The sequence below is a fragment of the Penicillium psychrofluorescens genome (genome assembly GCF_964197705.1).
Source record: "Penicillium psychrofluorescens genome assembly, chromosome: 2".
Lineage (NCBI taxonomy): Eukaryota > Fungi > Ascomycota > Eurotiomycetes > Eurotiales > Aspergillaceae > Penicillium > Penicillium psychrofluorescens.
Genome location: NC_133440.1, coordinates 673,996 through 695,644, shown reverse-complemented (window position 1 = coordinate 695,644; position 21,649 = coordinate 673,996). Strand labels below are relative to the sequence as shown.

Here is a 21,649-nt window from a genome sequence, read left to right as displayed (position 1 = left end):
TATAGAGAGCTCGCGGGCTATCAAATGGTGTTCTGGAACGTAACGAATTGAGAGCATCGATTCGAATCTCGCGCGCGTTTTTTTGTCTGCCGCGAGTCACCGCTTTAGAACTCTGGGAGCCTGAGGCACAGACATGAAGAACAATGCAGCTGGTTGTCCAAGAGGAAGAAACCAGGGGGAAATGATAGTCTAGATTTGATATTTGGATGGAAATGGCTGTTGTGCAGAAACCTGGATCCGGATTGAGCAGGTATATACATGTAGTTGGTGATGGATGGATTTTTGGGGCTAGAGAGAAAAGGACCAAACTACAGATTATTCCTCCATTGAACTGCTATGACTATTACACATTCTCCTTAGATGAATTTCTTCAGTAGTTCGATAACTAGGTATACAATCCGAGCCACTGTAAGGATCGCAGGTGGTGCCGGAGAAACACCGTCCCGGAGGAGAAAAAAAAAGTCAACGATAAGAAAATCGATGATCATCTCGTCGCTCCTCCACCATCCTCCCGCTGCAATTGCTTCTCAGTCTCCCGCGCGAGGTAAGTTTTTCTCTGCTATCTTCCAATGCCTTGATTTCCTCCTCTCTTTTCTCATTCATTGCCTTCCAATGCTTCTGTCTAATTAGAGGGGCAATCGTCCATACCCCGCGGAAGAAAGCCCACAATCGCTAACCCTCCACCCAGTAGTCCCTCGAGACGCTGCTCCCACCATGGTTCCGGAACAATTGCGCGTGCTAATCGTCGGCAATGGCGGCCGTGAGCACGCTCTGGCCTGGAAGTTGAGCCAATCGCCCCTCGTCGATGCCGTCTACGTCGCTCCCGGAAACGGCGGCACGGGCCTGGGCAACTCCAAGATCACCAACGTCAATGTTAAGGGCGATAACTACCCCGCCCTGGTGGCATTTGCACAGACGAATAAGGTGAACCTCGTGGTGCCGGGCCCCGAGGCGCCGTTGGTAGATGGCATTCAAGGCTATTTCCAGGCCGGTAAGTTCGGTCATGACCACTTCGAGTTCCTAGCTAACACCACTCCGTAATAGTCGGTATCCGATGCTTCGGTCCGTCCAAGGCTGCTGCCCGTATGGAGGGCTCGAAGACCTTCTCGAAGGACTTCATGAAGCGCCACCAGATCCCCACCGCTGAGTTTGGCAATTTCTCCGATTACGACTCTGCCTGCCGCTACCTCGACTCCGTCTCGCACAATGTGGTGATCAAGGCCGATGGTCTTGCTGGTGGCAAGGGTGTTCTCCTCCCAGCCACCAAGGAGGAGGCGCACCAGGGGCTGAAGGAGATGATGCTGGACCATCAGTTCGGCAAGGCCGGTGACGAGGTGGTCATTGAAGAGTACCTCGAGGGCGACGAACTGAGCGTGCTCACTTTCAGTGATGGCTATACCATCCGCTCGCTGCCTCCAGCGCAGGATCACAAGCGCATCTTTGACGGTGACCAAGGCCCCAACACGGGCGGTATGGGTTGCTATGCGCCTACGCGCATTGCTCCCAAGGAGGTCATGGAAGAGATTGACCGGACCATTATCCAGCCGTCCGTGGATGGAATGAGAAGAGATGGTACGTACAGCATGACTGCCATGCTAAATTGCTGCTAACCGTTCTTCTGGGTAGGCTTCCCCTTTGTCGGTATCTTGTTCACCGGCCTTATGATGACCAAGAATGGGCCCAAGGTTCTCGAGTATAACGTACGGGGCGGTGATCCCGAGACGCAGACTCTGTTGCCGCTGTTGAGCGAAGACACCGATCTGGCGCAGATCATGGTCGCGTGTACTGAGCACTGGCTCGATGGTGTCTCCGTCAAGATTGAGCCCAAGTTCTCCACCACCGTCGTCGCCGTGGCTGGCGGCTACCCTGGCTCGTATGCCAAGGGTACACCAATGACCCTTGACCCTGCACCAGCTGGTACTCTCATCTTCCACGCCGGCACGACCCTGTCCGGGTCCGAGTTGCAGACATCCGGCGGTCGTGTGATCGCCGCAACGGCGACGGCGTCAACACTCGAGGAGGCTGTGTCCAAGAGTTACGAGGGCATCGCCACAATCCACTACGACGGCATGTTCTTCCGCAAGGATATCGCGCACCGCGCGTTCCGCCAGAAGGCCCACACCGCTCTCACATACGCCGCAGCAGGTGTCTCCATCGATGCCGGCAACGAGCTGGTGAACCGCATCAAGAGCTCCGTGAAGCGCACCAAGCGGCCCGGCACCGACGCCGTCATCGGCGGGTTCGGCGGTCTCTTTTCTCTGGCCGCCGCGAACCCAACTTACCACCCGCACTCGCCGACGCTCATCGGTGCCATTGACGGCGTGGGCACCAAGCTGAAGATCGCCCACGCAGTAGGCATCCACGACACCGTTGGCGTGGACCTGGTCGCCATGAACGTCAACGACCTGGTCGTGCAGGGCGCCGAGCCGCTCTTCTTCCTGGACTGCTACTCCTGCGGCCACCTAGACGTGCCCACCGCCACAGCCTTCGTGACCGGCGTCGCCGACGGCTGCGTGCAAGCCGGCTGCGCCTTGATCGGCGGCGAGACTGCCGAGATGCCGGGCCTCTTCGTCGACGAATCCTACGACGCCGTGGGTGCCGCCGTCGGTGCCATCAACACCACTGGCGAGCACGCCCGTCGCATCCTACCGTACACGGACTCCATGCGCCCCGGCGACGTCGTCCTCGCGCTGGCTTCATCGGGCCCGCACTCAAACGGCTACTCGCTGGTCCGCAAGATCGTCGACCGCGCCGGCCTGCAATACTCCGACCCGGCACCCTTCACCATGCCCGGCCAGTCGGACCAGCTCTCTCTCGGTCGCGCCCTCCTCACCCCAACCCGCATCTACGTCAAGCCCCTCCTGCACGCGCTGGCGTCCCACCCAGCCGCCATCAAGGGCCTGGCCCATATCACCGGCGGCGGACTCACCGAGAACGTGCCCCGGATGCTCCCCGCTACACTGACCGCGCATATCGACGTCAGCGCGTGGGCCCAGCCGTCGGTGTTCGCCTGGCTCCAGAAAGCAGGCAACGTCTCCTCGGCGGAGATGGCCCGTGCCTTCAACTGCGGTGTCGGTATGATTATCGTCGTTGACCCGGCGGAGGAGGCTGCTGTGCGCACCGGCCTTGAGGCCCAGGGCGAGACGGTTTACCGGGTTGGAGAGCTGCGGGCTCGTGCTGAGGGTGAGGAAGGCTGTGTGCTTGGGGGGTTGTCTTCGTGGGGTGCTTAAAAACATGGATCTGGTTTCTAGACTCGGGTGATATTATTTTGGATCTTTGTGTTTCTTCGCTGTCTATATGAGTATGAGTGAAATGAGATATACCAACGTCTTCTTAGTTTGAGAGGACTTTTGCATCGCAACATCGTGGACCATACTAACTTAATATAACATACAATCAATATCTATTCTTGGAAGTACTGTAGGGGATCTACAGCTAGTCCATAAATTGATTAGCGTGTTTCGAGTCAGGTTTGGGTAAATAGTTCATGAGGGAATATGGGGTAAACAGATGTCGAATATCGCTGTAAAGTGAATTGATTCTTAGTTTCACTATCAACGTTTCTCTGGGCGAAACCATCAAGTAAAACCCCACCAAAATAGACCCGAAATTGAAGTGACCCAACACAACGAAAAGTTGACAACGAAAAGTTGTGTCGTCTTTAGCAACCCAATCAGCCAAGGTAGTTAAACGAATGGTGTTAAAAGTAGTGAATGCACACAGACAAGATATAAAACCGGGTTGTCCATCTTTGCCAGAGGTCACAATCCGACACTGGCTGCGGTCTGTGTCCCAACCAAGGTCTTCAAAGCCGAGTTTGGCATATTTGCTCTGGAAGCGAGGCCATAAAATCTCCGAGATGTCGGAAAGACCTGTCCAAAACTGCTCACAGAAGGAGATGGCTGACACAGGGCCAGAGTAGGGTGGCTGTAGCGCATTGTACTCGAAAAGCCCGGTCTTTACCTCGATGAGATGGTCGTCTGTCTCTGGGATGAATATTCTCTCCAAACGCTAGAAACAATGTCTAGCATCAGGAGGGCCCTCGCTCGCAAAGGCTGGTCCAAAAGACAGCTCGACAGAGAGCCAAAAAGCAAACGCCAATCTGTGAAAGTTTTATCTTTATGATTTGTCCGACTTCCAATTCCATCACCTTGTTTACGTTGATGAATCTCTCAGATATATATCTTTTTAGTTGGTTGTCTCGAAGACATCCTCAGTAAGATCATGCCTATGAAATGGATAGCTTGCAAACTGTGTGTTAAAGTCCTATCTGGATATGTATATATACTCCACGTATAACCACTCAACCCTGAAATGGACCTGATTTGACTACAAGGCACAACCACTACAGATGAAGGCCCTCACATACTGAATCCAGGCAATTTGGTCGGAGATACAATTCAAGGTAAGGCTAGAACAGAGAAAGGAACGCGACCGGACTCCATGTACATCGCACCTACACCGTTGTCGCTGTCGCCAGATTGTTCCTCCCCTTGGGACCGGCGATTGATTTTGTGAAAAACAAAAATATTTGGAAAAAAACCAAAAGGGAGCGACAAGATAAGAAAAAAGGGCGAGGGACTCGCGGACCGAAAGATCGCAGAGAGAGAAGAGAGAGAGAGAAAAACGACCGACTCTATTCCACTAAAAATCGAAATTCCATTTTCAGGCTATCCGCTTGAGAATGCGAGTCCAATCCAACAACGCTTGCAATCCACCAGTGCCTCCATCCGGCCTTTTGATACACCAGGAACATACGAGCGAAGACGAGTAGTAAAGCGCACGAGCTGGGAGTTCGTTAGTGACTACAAGGTTTGATATTCTGGCGGAGGGTGTTCACCTTAGAAGCACTTGCGGTGCACGATCGAGGGACCGCTCTCGTCGTACTCCTGCTTGGAGATCCACATCTGCTGGAAGGTCGACAGCGAGGCCAGGATGGAACCACCGATCCAGACGGAGTACTTGCGCTCCGGGGGAGCGATGATCTTGACCTTCATCGACGACGGAGCCAGCGCCGTGATCTCCTTCTGCATACGGTCGGAGATACCGGGGTACATGGTGGTACCACCAGACTAGAAAGTCATGTCAACCAAAAAATTTCCCTCAAAATGGGAGAAAGATTCTTACCATAACGATGTTGCCGTACAGATCCTTACGGACATCAACATCACACTTCATGATGGAGTTGAAGGTGGTGACGTGGATACCGCCGCTCTCCAGACCCAGGACGTTGGGCTGGAACAAAGCCTCAGGAGCACGGAAGCGCTCGTTGCCAATGGTGATGACCTGGCCGTCAGGCAGTTCGTAGGACTTCTCGAGGGCGGAGCTCTGCGAGGAGGTCTGGATCTCCTGCTCGAAGTCAAGGGCGACGTAGCAGAGCTTCTCCTTGATGTCACGAACGATTTCACGCTCAGCGGTGGTGGAGAAGCTGTAGCCGCGCTCCGCCAGGATCTTCATCAGGTAGTCCGTCAGGTCACGACCAGCCATGTCGACACGCGAGATGGCGTGCGGCAGCGAGAAACCCTCGTAGATGGGGACCACGTGGGTAACACCGTCACCAGAGTCGAGCACGATACCGGTGGTACGACCGGAGGCATACAGGGACAGCACGGCCTGGATGGAGACGTAGAAGGCGGGCGCATTGAAGGTCTCGAACACGATCTGGGTCATCTTCTCACGGTTGGACTTGGGGTTGATGGGAGCTTCGGTCAACAGGATGGGGTGCTCCTCGGGGGCGACACGGAGCTCGTTGTAGAAGGTGTGGTGCCAGATCTTCTCCATGTCATCCCAGTTGGTGACGACACCGTGCTCGATGGGGTAGCGGAGCGTAAGGATACCACGCTTCGACTGTGCCTCATCACCGACGTACGAGTCCTTCTGACCCATACCAATCATGATACTACAGCCATGTCAGCTCTTCGCCCGCTGGGCCCGAAAATGGCAGGAAGGGGAAGAATTTACCCATGGTGACGGGGGCGACCGACAATGGACGCTATTGCATGTCAGTAAATCGTGCAAGTGGGAGATGATCTCCGACGCAAGGGCTGGTGGGATGGCGGCCCTAGCAAGGAGGAGGGGGTGGGGGTTTGAACTTACGGAAGACAGCTCGTGGTGCGTCGTCACCGGCGAAACCGGCCTTGCACATACCCGAACTGGAAACAATTCATCAGTATGAGTTCCCATCTGAGGCATAACGATGGCATTGAGATGAGTCTCAAGTGCCGGGGGTAGGTGGCGGGTGAGAGGGGGGCAGCGCGACCGGGTTGGCGACGAGCCCCCTAAAGCGGCGGATTTAAATCCAGCACGTACCCATTGTCGATAACGAGAGCAGCGACTTCCTCTGTTGGAGTTGAAATGCATTAGCCAAGGGTCGCAATGTCAGGCGGCCAGAAAGACCGAGGTGGTCACAGCAGGGAGACCGGTCGGAGGAGGGGGGGGGGTGGGATGACGGTGGGAGCGAAAGTGGGAACGGGAGAGGTGGCCACAACAAACAAAGGGCGGGCAGGCAGCTTACCTTCCATGGTGAAGATTGAAGTAGAGAACTAAATGAGATGGAGAAGGAAGATGGAGGACTGGGGGAGAGAGAAATGGATGGGAAGAAGGGTAAAAGGGAGGAAGAGAGAGAGAAGAGAGAAAGGGAAGAGGGAAGAAAGTGGGGAGAGATGGCTGGTTGGGTTGGGTGTGTGCGCGAGGATTCGTTAGTACAGCCAGGCACTACTACAAGGCCCTTATTATAGTACTCCATACTCCTACTCCTCTGATGCGATCGTTTCTTCTCTCGTGCCGGCTCTACGATGGTTCAAGGCAGCATTGATCATGTTTCTTCGCAGCCTATTCTCGTCCCTCCCACCTGGGAAGCTGACGTATCCCGCTCACTGTCATCCTCCAGGCCTTCCACGTCAACCCACCCCAAGGGACCCTCTGTGAGGCTCCATCCGGGATTTTCACTAGGCCCCGACATTCACCCTAGGTATCTGACAAACTCCTCCCCCCAGGGCATTCTGCCCGCCCAAACATTGTTTTGACGCATGTGGCGCAGCATCGAGGATTGCAGCCTTAGGCAGCAAAAGCGTTCGATGAATAGAGCTGCTCCACCAGTGCTGAACGGCAGGAACGAGTGAAACTTAGCGGGGGGGTGGAATTGGGCTTCCGAACCCACCGAGACGACCAAGCTAGCCGACAATCTGCGGTCTGACAATCACTTGGTTACCGCCATTTCGGCTGATATCCAGACAGTCTAGAACTGAGGGTCGGTGAGCGCAGTCCTGCCTGAGGCATGAACTGTGGACTGAGGCAGCAAAGAACCCGCTGGGCGTCGCCCGAATCGTCCATCCATTACCTAAGACATCCCACCTCGCCGCGGAGCTGTATAAATTTATTTTATTTTTCCTTGTCGACACTTCACCCAACAACAATTCCCCTTTATTTAAAGTCGCCACGGTTTTGGTTAGGCTCTCCACACTCGACACAATGGACCCCCAAATGAACAAGCTCCTCAAATGGAGCGTGCAAAACTCCCAAAATGAAGACGGCACCACCGATGCCCCGGCCAGTGCGCGCAACCTGACCCCGGACATGATCAACGCTCTGTTCGGCGGTCCCTCCGAAGCCGATCTGATGAAGGCCGCCATGGAGGTGCTGCACTCGGACGACTCTGACCTGGAGAACAAGTTGATCGCCTTTGACAACTTCGAGCAAATGATCGAGTCCATTGACAATGCGAACAATCTGGAGCCACTGGGTCTGTGGTCCCCCTTGGCCCAACTGCTGCAGCATGAGGACGCGGATATGCGTCGTATGGCCGCCTGGTGTATCGGGACGGCGGTGCAGAATAACGAGAAGGCGCAGGATAAGGTATGTACTTCTGGTCTCCAAACCCTTTTTTGGAATGGAAGATACTGATAGATTATGTGACAGCTCGTCGTGCTGAATGTTATTCCCACGCTCGTGAACATGTCAACTACGGACCCCAACCCGGCCACGCGCAAGAAGGCTGTGTATGCGCTTTCGTCGGCAGTGCGCAATTACCAGCCTTGCATGAACGAACTGGTCAAGCATCTCCCAGAGGGCTACCCGAGTGACAAGGCAGATGCGGGTGATATGGAGGCGGTGGATGCAATCATGGACAAGCTGCGGTCTCACCCGGTCGAGTCCTCGTGAGCGGTGCCCGTGGGACACCGCACTTAGTCTCTGACGGAATACAACCCGTCATTACCATGATTCCTGATGTGCACTCCCTTTGAACGTGACCTTGGGATGATGCAAAGGGCATTGGTACTGGGAGACTGGTCCCAGCGCCCTTGGATGCCGTGGACTACGCAGACCCGTGACCAATCCAGGCACTAGGATATCTGACGGTATCATCTGATATGATGGTACTTGCCGCGCGCCACAAGAGTCCTTACCAGGTTGCCTTCTAAAGGCCATATCTATCGTGTAGCCTAAAGTCATTCTCGGAATCGGCTTGACATCTACACATAATAACTATTTCCCAGACTCACCACCAAGGCCTTAGCGTAATCTGGACCCTGACAGACGAATTGACGGCTCAGGATAACCGTCTCTCGAAGGAGAGCTCAGAAAACAATATAAAGACCGAAAGGTGCAGGCCTGTGCCACGTGATCCTTTTTGCATTATTTGCCGCTCTTCGTATCTACTCTATCTGTTTTCCTCTCTTGTACCTTTTCTCTCTCTGTAGTTTTAAGATTCTTCTTAATACCTTTTGTAATGCACCTATGACTAGCTGTTTTTCAAGCTTGTTGGCAAGTTCGAGGAGCTTTGGGGGCATCCATGGGTTTTGGTCTAGGTATAACACTGAGTGAAGTTGCCGTCCAAATTAAATGACGCAGTACTATTGAGATCTTTGGGATGGGGAAGTCAGGGAGAGAAGAAAAGGGCTACGAAGAGGGCTTGTTATCTAAAGGATATCGTGCGTGACATCTCTATTCATTTTATCTTAGCCATCGTATTATTGTTATCAAGAATACAACTCCCATATCCGTTCTTTCTAGTCGGATGCTCGTTGGTACGATCCGCATCACGTTATCGGAATTTTAACAATGGTTCGGAATTGAACACTTCCATCAGATGTAGCTTTCCCCTTTGAGTTTCCCCTCTTTCCCGTTGATCAATACTTGGGTTGGCAGGACTCCCCTGTTCCCACGCAATGTTGGCCGTATATCTACCAGATATATGCTGCTCTAGAAGAGGATATGATTAGATAAATAGAAAGAGTCAAGCTCATGAAGCAATTCCTATCCGTAAATCAGAGTCCAGTCCCAATATCGTAATACTACGGCGTCAGGACTTCCACCAGCTCTCGCACATCTGCCACTTTTTCAAGATTTTTGCAAAGCTCAATCAATCTACAGAGCTTTGTGTTGGGCAGAGGAGTTGCAGAATATGGCACACACTTCCAGAACTTTTGGACCAAATCATCCCAGCTCATGCGGTTATGGGTATGCCCTTTAACGTAAGGAGCAACCTGTCGGAAACGCTTTCCACTTTTAAGCAGAATTTCAACAGAGAACCCCTCGAAATCCGAAATCGAAGAATCATGGGTGATGACAATATTCTTCATCAGCTCGCGTTTGTCGGGTCTAAGCTTTTCCGAATCTTCAAAGTCCGAGAGGAACACAGTCCCCCTAATTGCGGCAGTCGCAATCGTATATGGAGCGCTAAATACACACTCAGGTGTGGTCTGCGGGTTCCACTTCACGGAAGATGGCTCTGTAGTCATTCTTGACCCCTCACTACCGATGCAGGTAATGCCGGCTATATCCCTATAGTCGATCGCGTGTTTGGCCATTACTTCGATAGTTCCGGCGATGAACGAATGGGTGAACTTGCAGGATGAGTAGGGTTTCATTGAAAGCCCCTCAGCGTAATACCACTTTGTTCCCAAGCCATCCGTGAGTATGCTTGGATCTACACCACTCCAATGGATATGCCGGAGAATTCCGCCAGGTTTCCCAAGGAATATGCCCTTGGGCCCAGTGACACCTCTGCGGGTCAAAACAACTGCCTTAATTGCAGTTTCACCAGCGAAACTGTGCTGTACTCGTGCCATCTGGGTTCCTTCAGCATACTTCTGGGTCTCTGACAGGCTGTGTACGGAATAGCAGATGCCAAGTGCATTCCACGTTTCCTCAGTGGTCCGTCCAAGGAGCCGAGATACGGAAGCAGCTGAGCAGAGTGATCCATAAAACTCCCCTGGGACACCATAGGCAGAGTGTGGGGAAATGTTCGCCGAGGCACTTGCTCGAATGCTGAATTCACTCCCAGTCAGATATGCCGTAAGGAACTCCCGGCCGCTGACCGGTTTATCTGCTAGCCCCAATGCTGCAAGCATCGTGGGTATGTTCCACTCTGTGACGTGCCCACCCTTCTCATGAACATCCCCCATGTCGATGCCGCGCGCCATAACACCATTGGCAAAAGCTGCTGCAGGTGCGGGTACCTTGTTCCCGTAGATGAGAATTGGGCTCTGTGGTGCGCCTCCCCACTCGGTCACCTGCTCCACAATCTGTGGACTCACTTCCCATGCAGAACCTGCGATGACCACAGCGAGAGTATCGAAGATGGCTTGCTTAGCCAATTCGACAACTTCCGGCGGAATGTCTTCGTAGGTAGTGTTGGTAATCCATTCCGCGAGTTGGCCGGCCGGATCCTCTGCAACGGGGTCACTGGGCTGTTCATTCGCAGCATATTCAGACGAATGATTAAGGACCATGGTGAAAGAGATATGCTTCAGTAGGTTGACCTAGATATCTCACATATTGGTAAATTATTCTGGTTTGGGGGAATCTCATTCTCTTTCGCCAAGCTAGGGAGAAATCCACCTATTGTCCGCATACTAATTCTGACTCAGGCCAGGGGTTAAGACAACCTACCTGTTCAAGACATAAATTTACAGACAAGACGACTGCTCTCAGTCATTGGACATTTTCGAACGGCACATGTTGCTTTTATTTACAATTCTTAGAATGATTTTCGGAATCTCGGAAATTGCAGTCCAAGATTCCTTGTTCAAAAACCGAAATAAGTATTGGTACCCTGTACATCAAAATGCGCTAATTGTGGAGACTGCCGAGAAACAACTTGCAATCGCTAGATCCTGAACTTTCCTGTATGGGTTAGCTTCAGTTGCCTAGTATTGAACGAATAGCCTTGGCGCTGATGCACCGAGGCCTGGCCATCAACTGGGCGGCGTTTGGCCTTGGCCGCGTTTTAAGATTAAAAGCTGCTTACTGCATCGTCCTGCTTCCCCCCTAAACATTCTTGTGCGCGTTTTACTATGGCAAATCTTGCTGTCCTCTTGGATTGATTTTATTGACCGTCCCACTGACTTGCCACCACAAGTCCAATATGCGTTTCCAATCCCTCGCTGTCTTGGCTGGCGCCTCTGTCGCGGTTGCTGATAGCACGGTCACCCTTTTCATTCCAGGATTCGATGTCCAGTCACTAGAGGGCAGAATATTGGGCGTGGTACGCTTAATGTCCAATTATGGCTATCAATGCGCTAACTTGTAGCATTCCAGAGCGGCACTATGACGACTTACCTTCTCAACTGTCCTAAGGGTGAGGATTCGAATTCCTGCGGTCTACCATCGAATGGCTACGCCATCACCGAGGGTGGCTCGTCTCTAGAGATGGCTTACTCCTACGGTCCCCAGTAAGAATTTCGGAGCTCTAATATTATCCATTTGGCTCTAATATACTCTATGGTAGAACCGTCTCACAACACTGCAAGCTCCAGGGCTCAACGCACGTCGATTGCGTGGCCTCCATGATTTCAGATGGCTCGACCTCGGCGCTTACTACAGGCATTGACATCAAAAGCATGCCCTACGGCGGCTTCCGGGCTATCCATATAACTGCAACTGAGACCGGGAATGCTTCTCCCTCCACCGGTGCTACTGCCTCTGCTTTGCCCGCTGCCTCGACCACTGCTTTGGCCAATCCTACTAATGTCACGGGTACTGCTTCCTCAACCAGCAGTGTTGCCGCGACCACCACTAGTCCCTCTAACGCTGCTATGCGAATGGTCACTGGGAATGTGCGTTGGATGGTTGGAGGCACCGTCGCCTTGGCGATGGCTATTATTTGGTAGATCCAACTTGTGTTTGTCTGCTTGATCCCGATCACGGGTATGTAATTTTTTTTTGTATTCATTAAGGACTTGAGACCCTAGAGGAAGCAGACCGCACTGGGGAAAGATAGTAGGAGGAGTAGCCTGAAATTAAAGCCTGGGAGACACTCATCTCTATCATAGAAGCCGAGGAGAGCTCAAAGAGCTCAAATGCCCAGCGCAGACAAGCGGTTTGGGGCGAGGAAAAGCTTTAATAATGTCTTAATATGGGGCTGCCGCCCAAAAAATAATAGTGGGCAGAGACCAAAAGCAGACCAAGGCCTACTAGACATCTCCGTCTCATATCGTGGTCTATCATAGTCTAAGGCTCGGTATGGACAATAAACATGAAATAATAATGTTATCTCCCAGAATATAGCATTAAAGTGGTCCTTCTGCAAGCCGAAAAACCGATAGATAAGTACATTAACAGAGAAGGGGTTTTTGAGATATATATCATTGTCATTTGGAGAATACAGAGAGCGGGAGGTGTTTCTATGGCTTTAGTTTCGAGACGCATTGTAATATGGAAGTAAGTTTATACTGAAAATCAAATAATTCTGGCCGTCTGTCCTTCCTTTCTGTTGATATAGATCTGGCAGTTGGCCGGCGAAACATTAGTCCGGCCTGTCGTCATATTCGTTCCCCCGTAGCTCTCCCGATCTCTCTTTGTTTCACCTCACTGCTCGTTCCCTAACCGCCTCCTCTCCATATTCTCTTGTCAACTTCCAATATGGACACCAACAACCGCCTGTTCCGTTTCTCCAAGCCTGAGTGGCTGAATAACGCTGCCGTTCGTAACGCTGGCGTGAGCGTCGCCGGCGCGCTGGTGAGTGATCCCCCACAGCAGACCAGCCCGACCGACCAGTGTGCACCGGCATGCTCTCGCACTGGTCGCACACTGGCCACCCTCCCTTTTCTCTGCTTTCATAGATGAAACAAACGTTCAGAAATTGAAATCAAGAACTAATGATGGATGATTGCATAGTTCGCCGTGGGCTTCTTCTTCATGATCGATGCTGCGTCGTTCTCGCACAGCCCTCGCAATGGCTCCGACGTGCACGTCATGTTCGTCGACTGGATCCCCTTCATCTTCTCCTCCATCGGCATGCTCGTTATCAACTCCATCGAGAAGTCCCGTCTGCAGGCCGATAGCTTCAGCTACAGCGGCAGCGGTGTTGCCTGGAAGGCCCGCTTCGTCCTGTTCCTTGGGTTTTCCATGCTGGCTGGTGGTCTTGCAGGTAGTGTGGTATGGTTCCTTTCCTTTCTGTCTTCCTTCTTGACCAACACCCTCATCAATTGCACCATATGGAGCGTGGGAGTCCCTTCCAGACTGGTCTTTCTGTCTTGCTTTCTGCCACAGTGCTTGCTTTCCTGCATTGTGTTCTGTTCTCCGCATCTTTCCCCCGAGTCCGACCTTGTCGATCGCATCGTCTGGATGCAGCCATTTGACTCTCTACTCTCAATCCTTCTTATCGCAGCTGCTTCATACATGGATGTCGTTCCTAGTGGAAGCCATACTGTCGATGTTCTTGCTTTGATCGTCGTTACCGATATAACCGTCTGGGTCTATCGGAAATACCTCCACACCGTCGGGGTTGACCACACCGTGGTGGCTGAATAGCCCCTCGAACAGACTCTCTGGTCAACGACAGGAACCGATTCCCCTTTGTCTTTTTACCCAGCGACAGTCACGACCAGATCACGCTGGATTCTTCTTTTCCCCATTCTATTTTTTTCTCGCACTATCGTCACACATCCCAGGATTGAACCTCAGGCTAACCGTTTTGTCCCTGGATTCCCTCGCAGACGGTCATGGTCCTCAAATATCTCATCAAGGATTACCCGATTCAGACGCTCTACTTCGGAATCGCCAATGTCATTGCCAATGCTTTGACCATGCTCAGGTATGTTGTCTATTCTTTGTCTTGTTCTCTGGCAAGGAGACTGATATCCTCGACTAGCACTGTTGTGCTGTGGGTATCGCAAAATATCGAAGATGACTACACTTACAACCTTGCTCTATGATATGATACGGTGGAGATCCGGTTTGTGTGTTGTGTGTACTGTATTTGCTCTTGTCCCAAAGGGGGGGGATTCCGCATCTTTTGAGCCTTTAGCAACAATTGATGTCTTTCATCTTCATCCATTCTGTTGATCGTTTCTAGACTACGGTAGGTAATATCTTGATTCAACAAGACGAATCGCCAAAACAGGGAGGGAACAATTGTCGTAACAAGTCAGAAGTTAGTAATTAATACGGGTTTAGGCCGGGGATCTCTAAGGCTGGCTCCCCTACGTCTGTTCTCATCCCTCTCCGTCACCTTTAGATTTACGAGATACCTCTCGACACCACGACCAAGAAGCCAGCTAACAGTACTGTTGCAATTTGTAGACTACCTAACGACTAATGAGCGACTAGTAACACGTTGCTTCGAACTATGTATTGAACCGAATTCCAAAATTGGTTGATGTTGAATCTCTCCAAGTTCGGCCCCATAGCTCCCCTCAAAATACCACTCCAGTCCGAGTCTCAGTACACTCGATGTTCTCATTCTAGCACGCGGCTCCACCTTGGGAGCCACCGGCGCAATCGCCAGTGCCACAGTCCTGGATCTGTGTCCAATAACCATTAATGCACTGGACCTTTTTTCACGGAAATACACGTTAGCAAAGGTGGTTCTGATATTTCAACCTGGATACGTTAACATACCACATCAGTCCGATCACAACCGCAGAAATTCCTATCTCCGTTCGAAGCTTCACAAGGGCTATTCGTACGTCTCTGGTCACTACCATAGCCGGCGCCGCAGGTGTCCAGAACGTTTCGTTCAAAGACTGCGGAAGCACTGACGGTGGCGGCAGCCATAAGAGTGCAGATGAGAGCTGTAACCTTCATGGTGAAAAGAGGTGTTGTTGTTTATTGAAACGAAGTGTTTTGATTGAAGTTGTTGATTGTTCAGGGAGGCTTGAGTTCGAAGAGTACGGATTTCTGGAGGAGATATTTTGAAGTTTTTATACTTCTTCAAAAAAAATGCCAAGCCGTCTTTCTAGTCCCATTACATAACAGTTAACCTACGGTATGAGCTATTTGATCCTTGGTTAGGCGCCCAACGCTTCATGCAAACAGCGTCCGCTAATATTATAGGTGAAGAAGTTCAACATGACTGTAAACTACTGTTCACGATGCCTGTATACTACGACGCGGGATGTCACAGGGAAGCCCAATCAGATTGGGTCTCACTTAACCCAAGGAGGGAACCATTTCGAACGCATGCAGGGCGGCCGATCCCTGCTACTGAGGCGGCTTGGCACTCATCACTCCTTTCTCAGCTAAGTGGATTACTACAGATATCCTACACCTCAGCTGGCATGGAGCGGGGCCTGCCATTGGTGGACGGCGTGTGTCGGTCTTGCAGTTACGAGCTCCTTTCGGGCAACTCATCATACGGCCAGTCGCCAAGGCTCACAGCGCGGAACCTAGCCTTGAGTCGCTCTTGGCATATCAAAGTATGCCAAACCTGACATGGATCAAGCCTCTTACTCAAACAGTGCGACGAGCGACAACCTTCGTAGTGCCTCCGCGCAGACTTGGAATTCTATGAGTATCGAGATTTCACACCCTTCGGTTCTATGACTAGAGCGAGAAAGTTATCGAGACGGCCTAGCCACGGCATTCTGTCGCTCTGAAACCCTCAAACCTATCTTCTCTCTGTAAGTGGGTCTCGGTCCGGGGGAAGGGCATGTAAGTAAGCTGAGAGATTCAGCGCGGGATGTAGATGTAGATCCTTTCGAGTGACACAACATATTAGACCAAACGACTTCGTAACAGCCTCGTATGCGGGTTGCCTGAGATGAGCTTGTTCAAGATGAGCAAATGGCCGCAAACAGGCATTGTATCTTGGAAAGTAAGGAGACATTGTGGGAAATCGCATGGCTAGCCTTTTATGCAACGTTCAACCTTAATGAGGGTGTGAGACATCATGCGCAACGAAAACGACCGAACACCCTTCCTTGGGATACTCGTCAGCTACATGTCATGAGAACTAGACGAGAAGACGAATTAGGCGACCATTCGCCACTGAGCGGAGTCAAGACATGTCAATAATGATCTTAAAGGAGATCGTACGTAACAAGACGGAATACGTTAGTTAGCAGGCCTCTTATAGTAATCGACCACAGAGAAATGGAGAATATGAAGTGATCAATCGGTAGCAAAATGGCGTTCAATAGTAGGTATTATACAGGTTAGATATGTAGTAGGTTGCAGTTAGTAGCTATGCGGGATAGTTTTTGCCACCTATCTATTCTTTCTCAAGACGATATCACGCATTTCAATCGATTGCACTAGTCTCTTTGGCAAAATAATCCCTCAAAATCTCTGCATCCACTCACAAAATACCTCATAGTATGAACCCGTTTGTAGCCCTCTCATATTATCAAAGTCCATCAAGGTAGACGGACGCCCAAAGTCATGGTTCAATATCTCCTCAACCCCCTCCCCAATACTACCCAGAGGGATACAGAAAGTCATATTATCTTGGCTGCCATTCCAGAGTCCGTAAGTGGTAGAAATAAGTCCAAATTCCTCGAGGGCTTTGATCGCATGGTCGCTAGTTCACCGGCTTTCAGCTTCGTGGATCTCAATATTTGGGGCCTATTCCTTAATAACATGACCGGCCCAGGGGCTCTCCAACATCCCGGACCGAGGTCCAATGGACCGCTGCTCAGGAGGAGTCATTCGGCAGTGCGATGATTTGAAGGTTAGTGTTGGTTGGGGTTTTTTGGAGGCCTACATTTACGTATTTTGAGATAGTATAAGGCCAGATACAACGAATGGAGAAAAATCATGAGACAAAGTGGACTTACAGGCTCCAGCGAATGGTTAAGCTGAAGAAACATATATGTCACACTTGATGACCCTGCTATTATTGCAAACATACGTGACATGTCTGCAACAACAGCCCGCCGACAAAAACCTGGGCTCAGATCTCGATACGGTGAATAAATCTGCCAATATTGACCTCGAGTAGTAAGAGAAAAAAAATTCCAATTCGGCTTTTAGATCTTAATATGGCTTCATTGTATCTTTAGTATCAAGGCGTCATGAGCCTCCCAATACATTTCTCCCGTAGGTCTTGCGAATGATTTGTGCCACCATTCACTCGACTTAGGGCTAGAAGGTGCCAAGACAATGCACCATTCAAGACGATTGGAATGGAGAGATGAGCCCCACAGAACGGCAATCTCGTCAATATGATGACAAGCGATAGAAATTATGGCAGTTATGATCTTGCTGCCTAGGTCCAATTTAATACTAGATACGTACGTCCTCTATGAACCAAAATAGAAATGAGACACAATGAAGTGTACCGCGGTTCTATTCACACGACATTCTTACCACAGTCTAGGAAGGGTATGTGGAGACCGGCCAGTTCCGCTTTCTGAACAAGACTCTTCAAGTCTGATTGAATTGAGTTTAAATGTTTCAAACCCGCTCTGAAGCGAACCTCAGATCGACATCACCGCACACCTAATCTGTCCGGTGGGACCAAGTTGCGTGGCAGTGTTACCCTCGCTTGTAGATACAATTCTCTTCAGGCAGCAAGAAATAGAATCAACATAAACCGGGATGCGATATATAATGGAGATCTTTTCTACCTTAGTGGAATCAATCAATCCCAATTCTACCATTGATCCTTCAACATGAAGCTCACCGTGGGCCGTTACCTCCTTGCCCTAACCATCGGCACCAACCAAGTTCGCGCATCTCTATCCCAATGGCTGTACACAAGCGACATCAACAAAGAAGCGCTCTCCCTCCTAGAACGTCCTGAAATCCACGGAATCCAAAATCTCTACACTTGGAAATCCCTCGAGCCCCAAGAAGGCCAATACGACTTCTCCGCCATAGCACACGACCTCAACCAGACCCGCTCCAGGGGCAAGAACCTCTGGGTCCAGATCCAGGATCGCAGCTTCAGTCTCGAGTACGATCCTGTCCCGCGCTATCTCCACAAGCCCCTTTACAACAACGGCAGTGTGCCCCAGTGCGATGGGGATGATTGCGATAGCAACTTCGTGGCCGGGGGTTGGGCGGCGGCGCAGTGGAATCCGCACGTTCGTGATAGGTTCCAGCATCTGCTGAAAGCCTTAGCGGATAGATTCGACGGACAAGTCTACGGGTTCAACCTCCCCGAGGTATCCATCGAAGTCCAGTCCAACAACACCGCCTCGGGATATACATGCCAGAGCTATTTCGAGGGAACGCTCGACAACGCGGCCTACCTAGCCAGCGTATTCAACCAGTCCTACGCAGTGCAATACGTCAATTTCTGGCCGTGCGGTTGGGCAAACGCCCGCAACTACATGTCCTCTTCGTTCCGTTTCTTTGCCGATCATGGCGTCGGCATCGGCGGGCCCGATGATATCCCCTTCAAGACGACTATGGAGAACAATGCCTACCCCTATATGTCTAAGTATAGGCATAGGGTGCCGATTAATGTTGTTGCCGTGCAGGAGCCCGACCTGGCGGCGATCAACCCAAACACGAGCAAGCCGTTTACCAAAGAGGAGTTCATGGGCTTTGCGGAGAAGGAGTTGGGATCGCAGATTTTGTTCTGGGCTCTTTCTGCGCCGTGGTTGCATCAGTAAATTGGGCAGGGTATGCGTGTTCCGATTATGTATAATTAGGTTCTTCGTTGACTTCCACCATTTGTGAGGCTCTTCGGGTGTATTATAGTATAGATTTGAAGCGTATCATCTTGCTCATAAATGTCATTGAGTGATTTACCCTCCTCGAGCTATCGCAAGCTATCCCATGACGCCGTGTTAAGAATGAAAATGCTAAACATGCTAATAAAGACCAACGCCGAGTCCCGAACTCAATGCATCGTGTCGACAGATTATCATCACAGATCATCTACCGCTTAATGCTCCTCACAGAACAATCGCAGTAACTCATCGATACAAATCATAGCCTTCTCCTTTTGCAAAATCGCTGGCGCAGACCCTGGAGCAGCAGACAGCGGTTCCTTCAAAAATTTGCGCAGTGCAAAAGCTGCCGCTTTATATGTGGCATGATACATAGCCTTGAACTCATCGTCATCTGCCGGGACAGCTGGAGCGGGAGTTTCTGCGCGTATGCCCTCGGCTGGACTGTCCAGTTCGGGATCTGTTGCGCCCAGAGCAGGTCTGATCGAGGCAGCTCGCATGGATGCACGATGGAAGCCGTAGAGTCGCATGCAAGTCAATATAGTGCGGGTGATGAGGCTCTTGTTCTCGGCGATGACAGTCTCAGGGTCCTTTGACGGTGAGCCAGGGGAGGAGAGCAAGGGCTTTTCTTCCGTAGATAACGAAGAGGATTGTAGCTGTATTTGTTGCGAGCCGCGGCGGGCATTATGTTCGAGGAAAGGATTCGGGGTTGGTGCGCGTTTCTGTGGATCCGCGTTGACTCCGGGTGTTGCTCGTGCGCCTCGAACGCTACCGGGACGATGCAGTCCCGCCCCGATAGACATGGAGCGGGATCTATGCGCGGCGATGCGGTCCAGAGGTGGCCCGTTTTCTTCTGGCTCGCGCTTTATGCGGAGGGACTGCAGGTTCTGTGATGACGAGGAAAGTGGGCGCGCGTGTGCCATCAGCTGGGAGACCCCCTCTCCGCCCTTCTGCCGTACTCGACGATGGTGTTGTGCCGCAACCTCAAATAGACTCGCGACCCGCTTGCGTTTCGGGCTGGGCGAGCTGATATCCGGCAGAAACTCCGCGCAACGGGCATCTTGATGTTGTGCCTCATCGGTACTGGGTGGTGGAGATGGGAAGGCGTGCACTTGTGTGAGAAGTAATGTAGATAGCGGAGCTGCGTAGATCCTCAACTCGTGCGGACTAATTGAAGGTGTAGGGCCGTTCACCTCGGATGGTGACGAGTGCGGTGGGGTAGGTGGACGCGCACAGGCGGATGCGCCAGACAACACGCCGTAGATCAAGAGGTCTGAAGTGACTGCGCCGGAAGATTTCTTGGTCATGGTGCCCTCGACGCTGACCAGCAGGCCGACAGGGCATTGGAGGGACCGGTGGAGGTCCAATTCGTCATCGTTCAACCAGATCGCGCTGGTCAGTTTGCTCTGGAGCCATTGTGATGATTCCGCGTTGGACGTGTGAAACTCGAGGTTGGGGCCTATTCGCGCGTGAAGTGGGATTAAGGCAGGGTTCACGAAGCTCCGAAGACTCAGTTTGGCCTCTTTGGAAATGTCGGATTGCCAGTGGGAGGTCGGGTCGACCAAGCGGATCCCTCATAATGGTCAGCGAGGAACACGGGCGAGACGCGTTGGGTGGTTTACCTTCCAGCTGGAGGTCGGGATCTAAGGCGACCGATCCGGACCAGACGTTCATTGTTGGCTAATTGCAGCATTCACATATTCAGTTGGTTGTGTCAATAATAATCCCCGGCCGCCTTCTGAGAGACGCGATGGGCGGCACGCCACGTGACGGGTTATACGCGACTACAATTATGTAGATGCATAAAACAGGCTTAGAATAAACGAAAATCGCATCCAGTGGTCCTAGATTCCCCAGTGCCACTCTATATGTCCGCCATGTTATAATACACGCAGAGAATCACAGCCAAAGTGGGCGCTGCAGCCATCGAGAAACAGGGGCCGAAGCTAAAGCCGTCCCCGACCCCTCGTACAAAAGCAGATTGAGCATCCATCACAATCAGAAAACGGGTCATAAAAAAAGAGAGGCAATATCATAGTTGTAAAAGCGTATCCCTTGCGACCAGCGGCATCGTCAAGCCCGGCGGAATTTCCCAATCCAAAGATCAAACATCCCCCGATCAGAATTCCTCCTCTTCCTGGAAAAACATCGAAAAGCTGATAATGGTGCCGTAAATCAGCAATCCTCCGAGGATCGACATAATCATGGCCGGGATTTCAATTGCGCCGCTGTGCGCCAGGACGGCGGGGAGTGCTGCCAGAGATGGTGTTAGCGAAAGACGCGAGCGGAGGGCAACAATTCAACAACGCAATGAGAGCAGGATAGTAGCCGATAGTACATCTGCCCAGGAATTTCAAAACGGGCCACGCTCGAGGACCCCGCGAGAGTGCAAAAGGGAAAAGAGAGGCAGGCAGCAACTCACCAATACCCGTCAAGACCAGGAACCCAGTCATAAACCGGCCAAAGTCCATAGCCGAGTTACTCGAGCTATCCATGAAATCATCCGGGTTTGCGCATCGTGAGCAGATCCAGTTCGGCAGGGGCGCAATCACATAGATGGCGACGACCAGCAGCGGCCAGTACTTGTGCCACAGGGCGGAGGAGAGGATGACGAGGAGAAAACCGATTGCAAGGACCTGCATGTTATCAGCATGGCGTACTCACGCAGTCATCATATGGTTGTGGCTCTGTGTGTACGTACGAACGAAAGCGCGATGATGGTCTTGAGTCCAGCCGCCATGATTGCGGAGACGCCTAGGCTGGCTGATAGTCAAGAAAAACGGAGGTGGCGTGGCGCTGAACAG

At 51.6% G+C, this 21,649-nt stretch overlaps 9 protein-coding genes across 9 annotated transcripts; 5 read left to right on the top strand and 4 right to left on the bottom strand.

Moving 5' to 3' along the window:
• Nucleotides 1–714: 714 nt before the first annotated feature.
• Nucleotides 715–3,230, top strand: PFLUO_LOCUS2464 (Bifunctional purine biosynthetic protein ADE1; the record flags this gene model as incomplete). The annotated part of the gene is made up of 3 exons (XM_073779607.1): nt 715–991; nt 1,045–1,572; nt 1,627–3,230. 3 exons carry the CDS (start codon nt 715–717, stop codon nt 3,228–3,230), a joined length of 2,409 nt encoding a protein of 802 aa, XP_073636545.1.
• Nucleotides 3,231–4,841: 1,611 nt separating this feature from the next.
• On the bottom strand, nt 4,842–6,521 carry PFLUO_LOCUS2463 (actin; the record flags this gene model as incomplete). The annotated part of the gene is made up of 6 exons (XM_073779606.1): nt 4,842–5,072; nt 5,128–5,899; nt 5,962–5,992; nt 6,097–6,152; nt 6,310–6,340; nt 6,515–6,521. The coding sequence occupies 6 exons, from the start codon at nt 6,519–6,521 to the stop codon at nt 4,842–4,844; spliced, it is 1,128 nt and encodes a 375-aa protein (XP_073636544.1).
• A 949-nt stretch (nt 6,522–7,470) lies between these two features.
• On the top strand, nt 7,471–8,160 carry PFLUO_LOCUS2462 (hsp70 nucleotide exchange factor fes1; the record flags this gene model as incomplete). The annotated part of the gene is made up of 2 exons (XM_073779605.1): nt 7,471–7,854; nt 7,918–8,160. 2 exons carry the CDS (start codon nt 7,471–7,473, stop codon nt 8,158–8,160), a joined length of 627 nt encoding a protein of 208 aa, XP_073636543.1.
• A 1,133-nt stretch (nt 8,161–9,293) lies between these two features.
• Nucleotides 9,294–10,733, bottom strand: PFLUO_LOCUS2461 (uncharacterized protein; the record flags this gene model as incomplete). The annotated part of the gene is made up of 1 exon (XM_073779604.1): nt 9,294–10,733. The coding sequence occupies one exon, from the start codon at nt 10,731–10,733 to the stop codon at nt 9,294–9,296; it is 1,440 nt and encodes a 479-aa protein (XP_073636542.1).
• Nucleotides 10,734–11,368: 635 nt separating this feature from the next.
• On the top strand, nt 11,369–12,113 carry PFLUO_LOCUS2460 (uncharacterized protein; the record flags this gene model as incomplete). The annotated part of the gene is made up of 3 exons (XM_073779603.1): nt 11,369–11,488; nt 11,542–11,675; nt 11,732–12,113. The coding sequence occupies 3 exons, from the start codon at nt 11,369–11,371 to the stop codon at nt 12,111–12,113; spliced, it is 636 nt and encodes a 211-aa protein (XP_073636541.1).
• Nucleotides 12,114–12,864: 751 nt separating this feature from the next.
• PFLUO_LOCUS2459 (Vacuolar protein sorting-associated protein 68) lies at nt 12,865–14,159 on the top strand (the record flags this gene model as incomplete). The annotated part of the gene is made up of 4 exons (XM_073779602.1): nt 12,865–12,960; nt 13,120–13,380; nt 13,941–14,038; nt 14,096–14,159. The coding sequence occupies 4 exons, from the start codon at nt 12,865–12,867 to the stop codon at nt 14,157–14,159; spliced, it is 519 nt and encodes a 172-aa protein (XP_073636540.1).
• Nucleotides 14,160–17,837: 3,678 nt separating this feature from the next.
• Nucleotides 17,838–18,785, top strand: PFLUO_LOCUS2458 (uncharacterized protein; the record flags this gene model as incomplete). The annotated part of the gene is made up of 1 exon (XM_073779601.1): nt 17,838–18,785. One exon carries the CDS (start codon nt 17,838–17,840, stop codon nt 18,783–18,785), a length of 948 nt encoding a protein of 315 aa, XP_073636539.1.
• Nucleotides 18,786–19,060: 275 nt separating this feature from the next.
• Nucleotides 19,061–20,519, bottom strand: PFLUO_LOCUS2457 (uncharacterized protein; the record flags this gene model as incomplete). Its single annotated transcript, XM_073779599.1, has 2 exons — nt 19,061–20,418; nt 20,468–20,519. 2 exons carry the CDS (start codon nt 20,517–20,519, stop codon nt 19,061–19,063), a joined length of 1,410 nt encoding a protein of 469 aa, XP_073636538.1.
• Nucleotides 20,520–20,964: 445 nt separating this feature from the next.
• On the bottom strand, nt 20,965–21,585 carry PFLUO_LOCUS2456 (Vacuolar protein sorting-associated protein 55; the record flags this gene model as incomplete). The annotated part of the gene is made up of 3 exons (XM_073779598.1): nt 20,965–21,098; nt 21,268–21,481; nt 21,547–21,585. 3 exons carry the CDS (start codon nt 21,583–21,585, stop codon nt 20,965–20,967), a joined length of 387 nt encoding a protein of 128 aa, XP_073636537.1.
• Between the last annotated feature and the right edge of the window lie 64 nt (nt 21,586–21,649).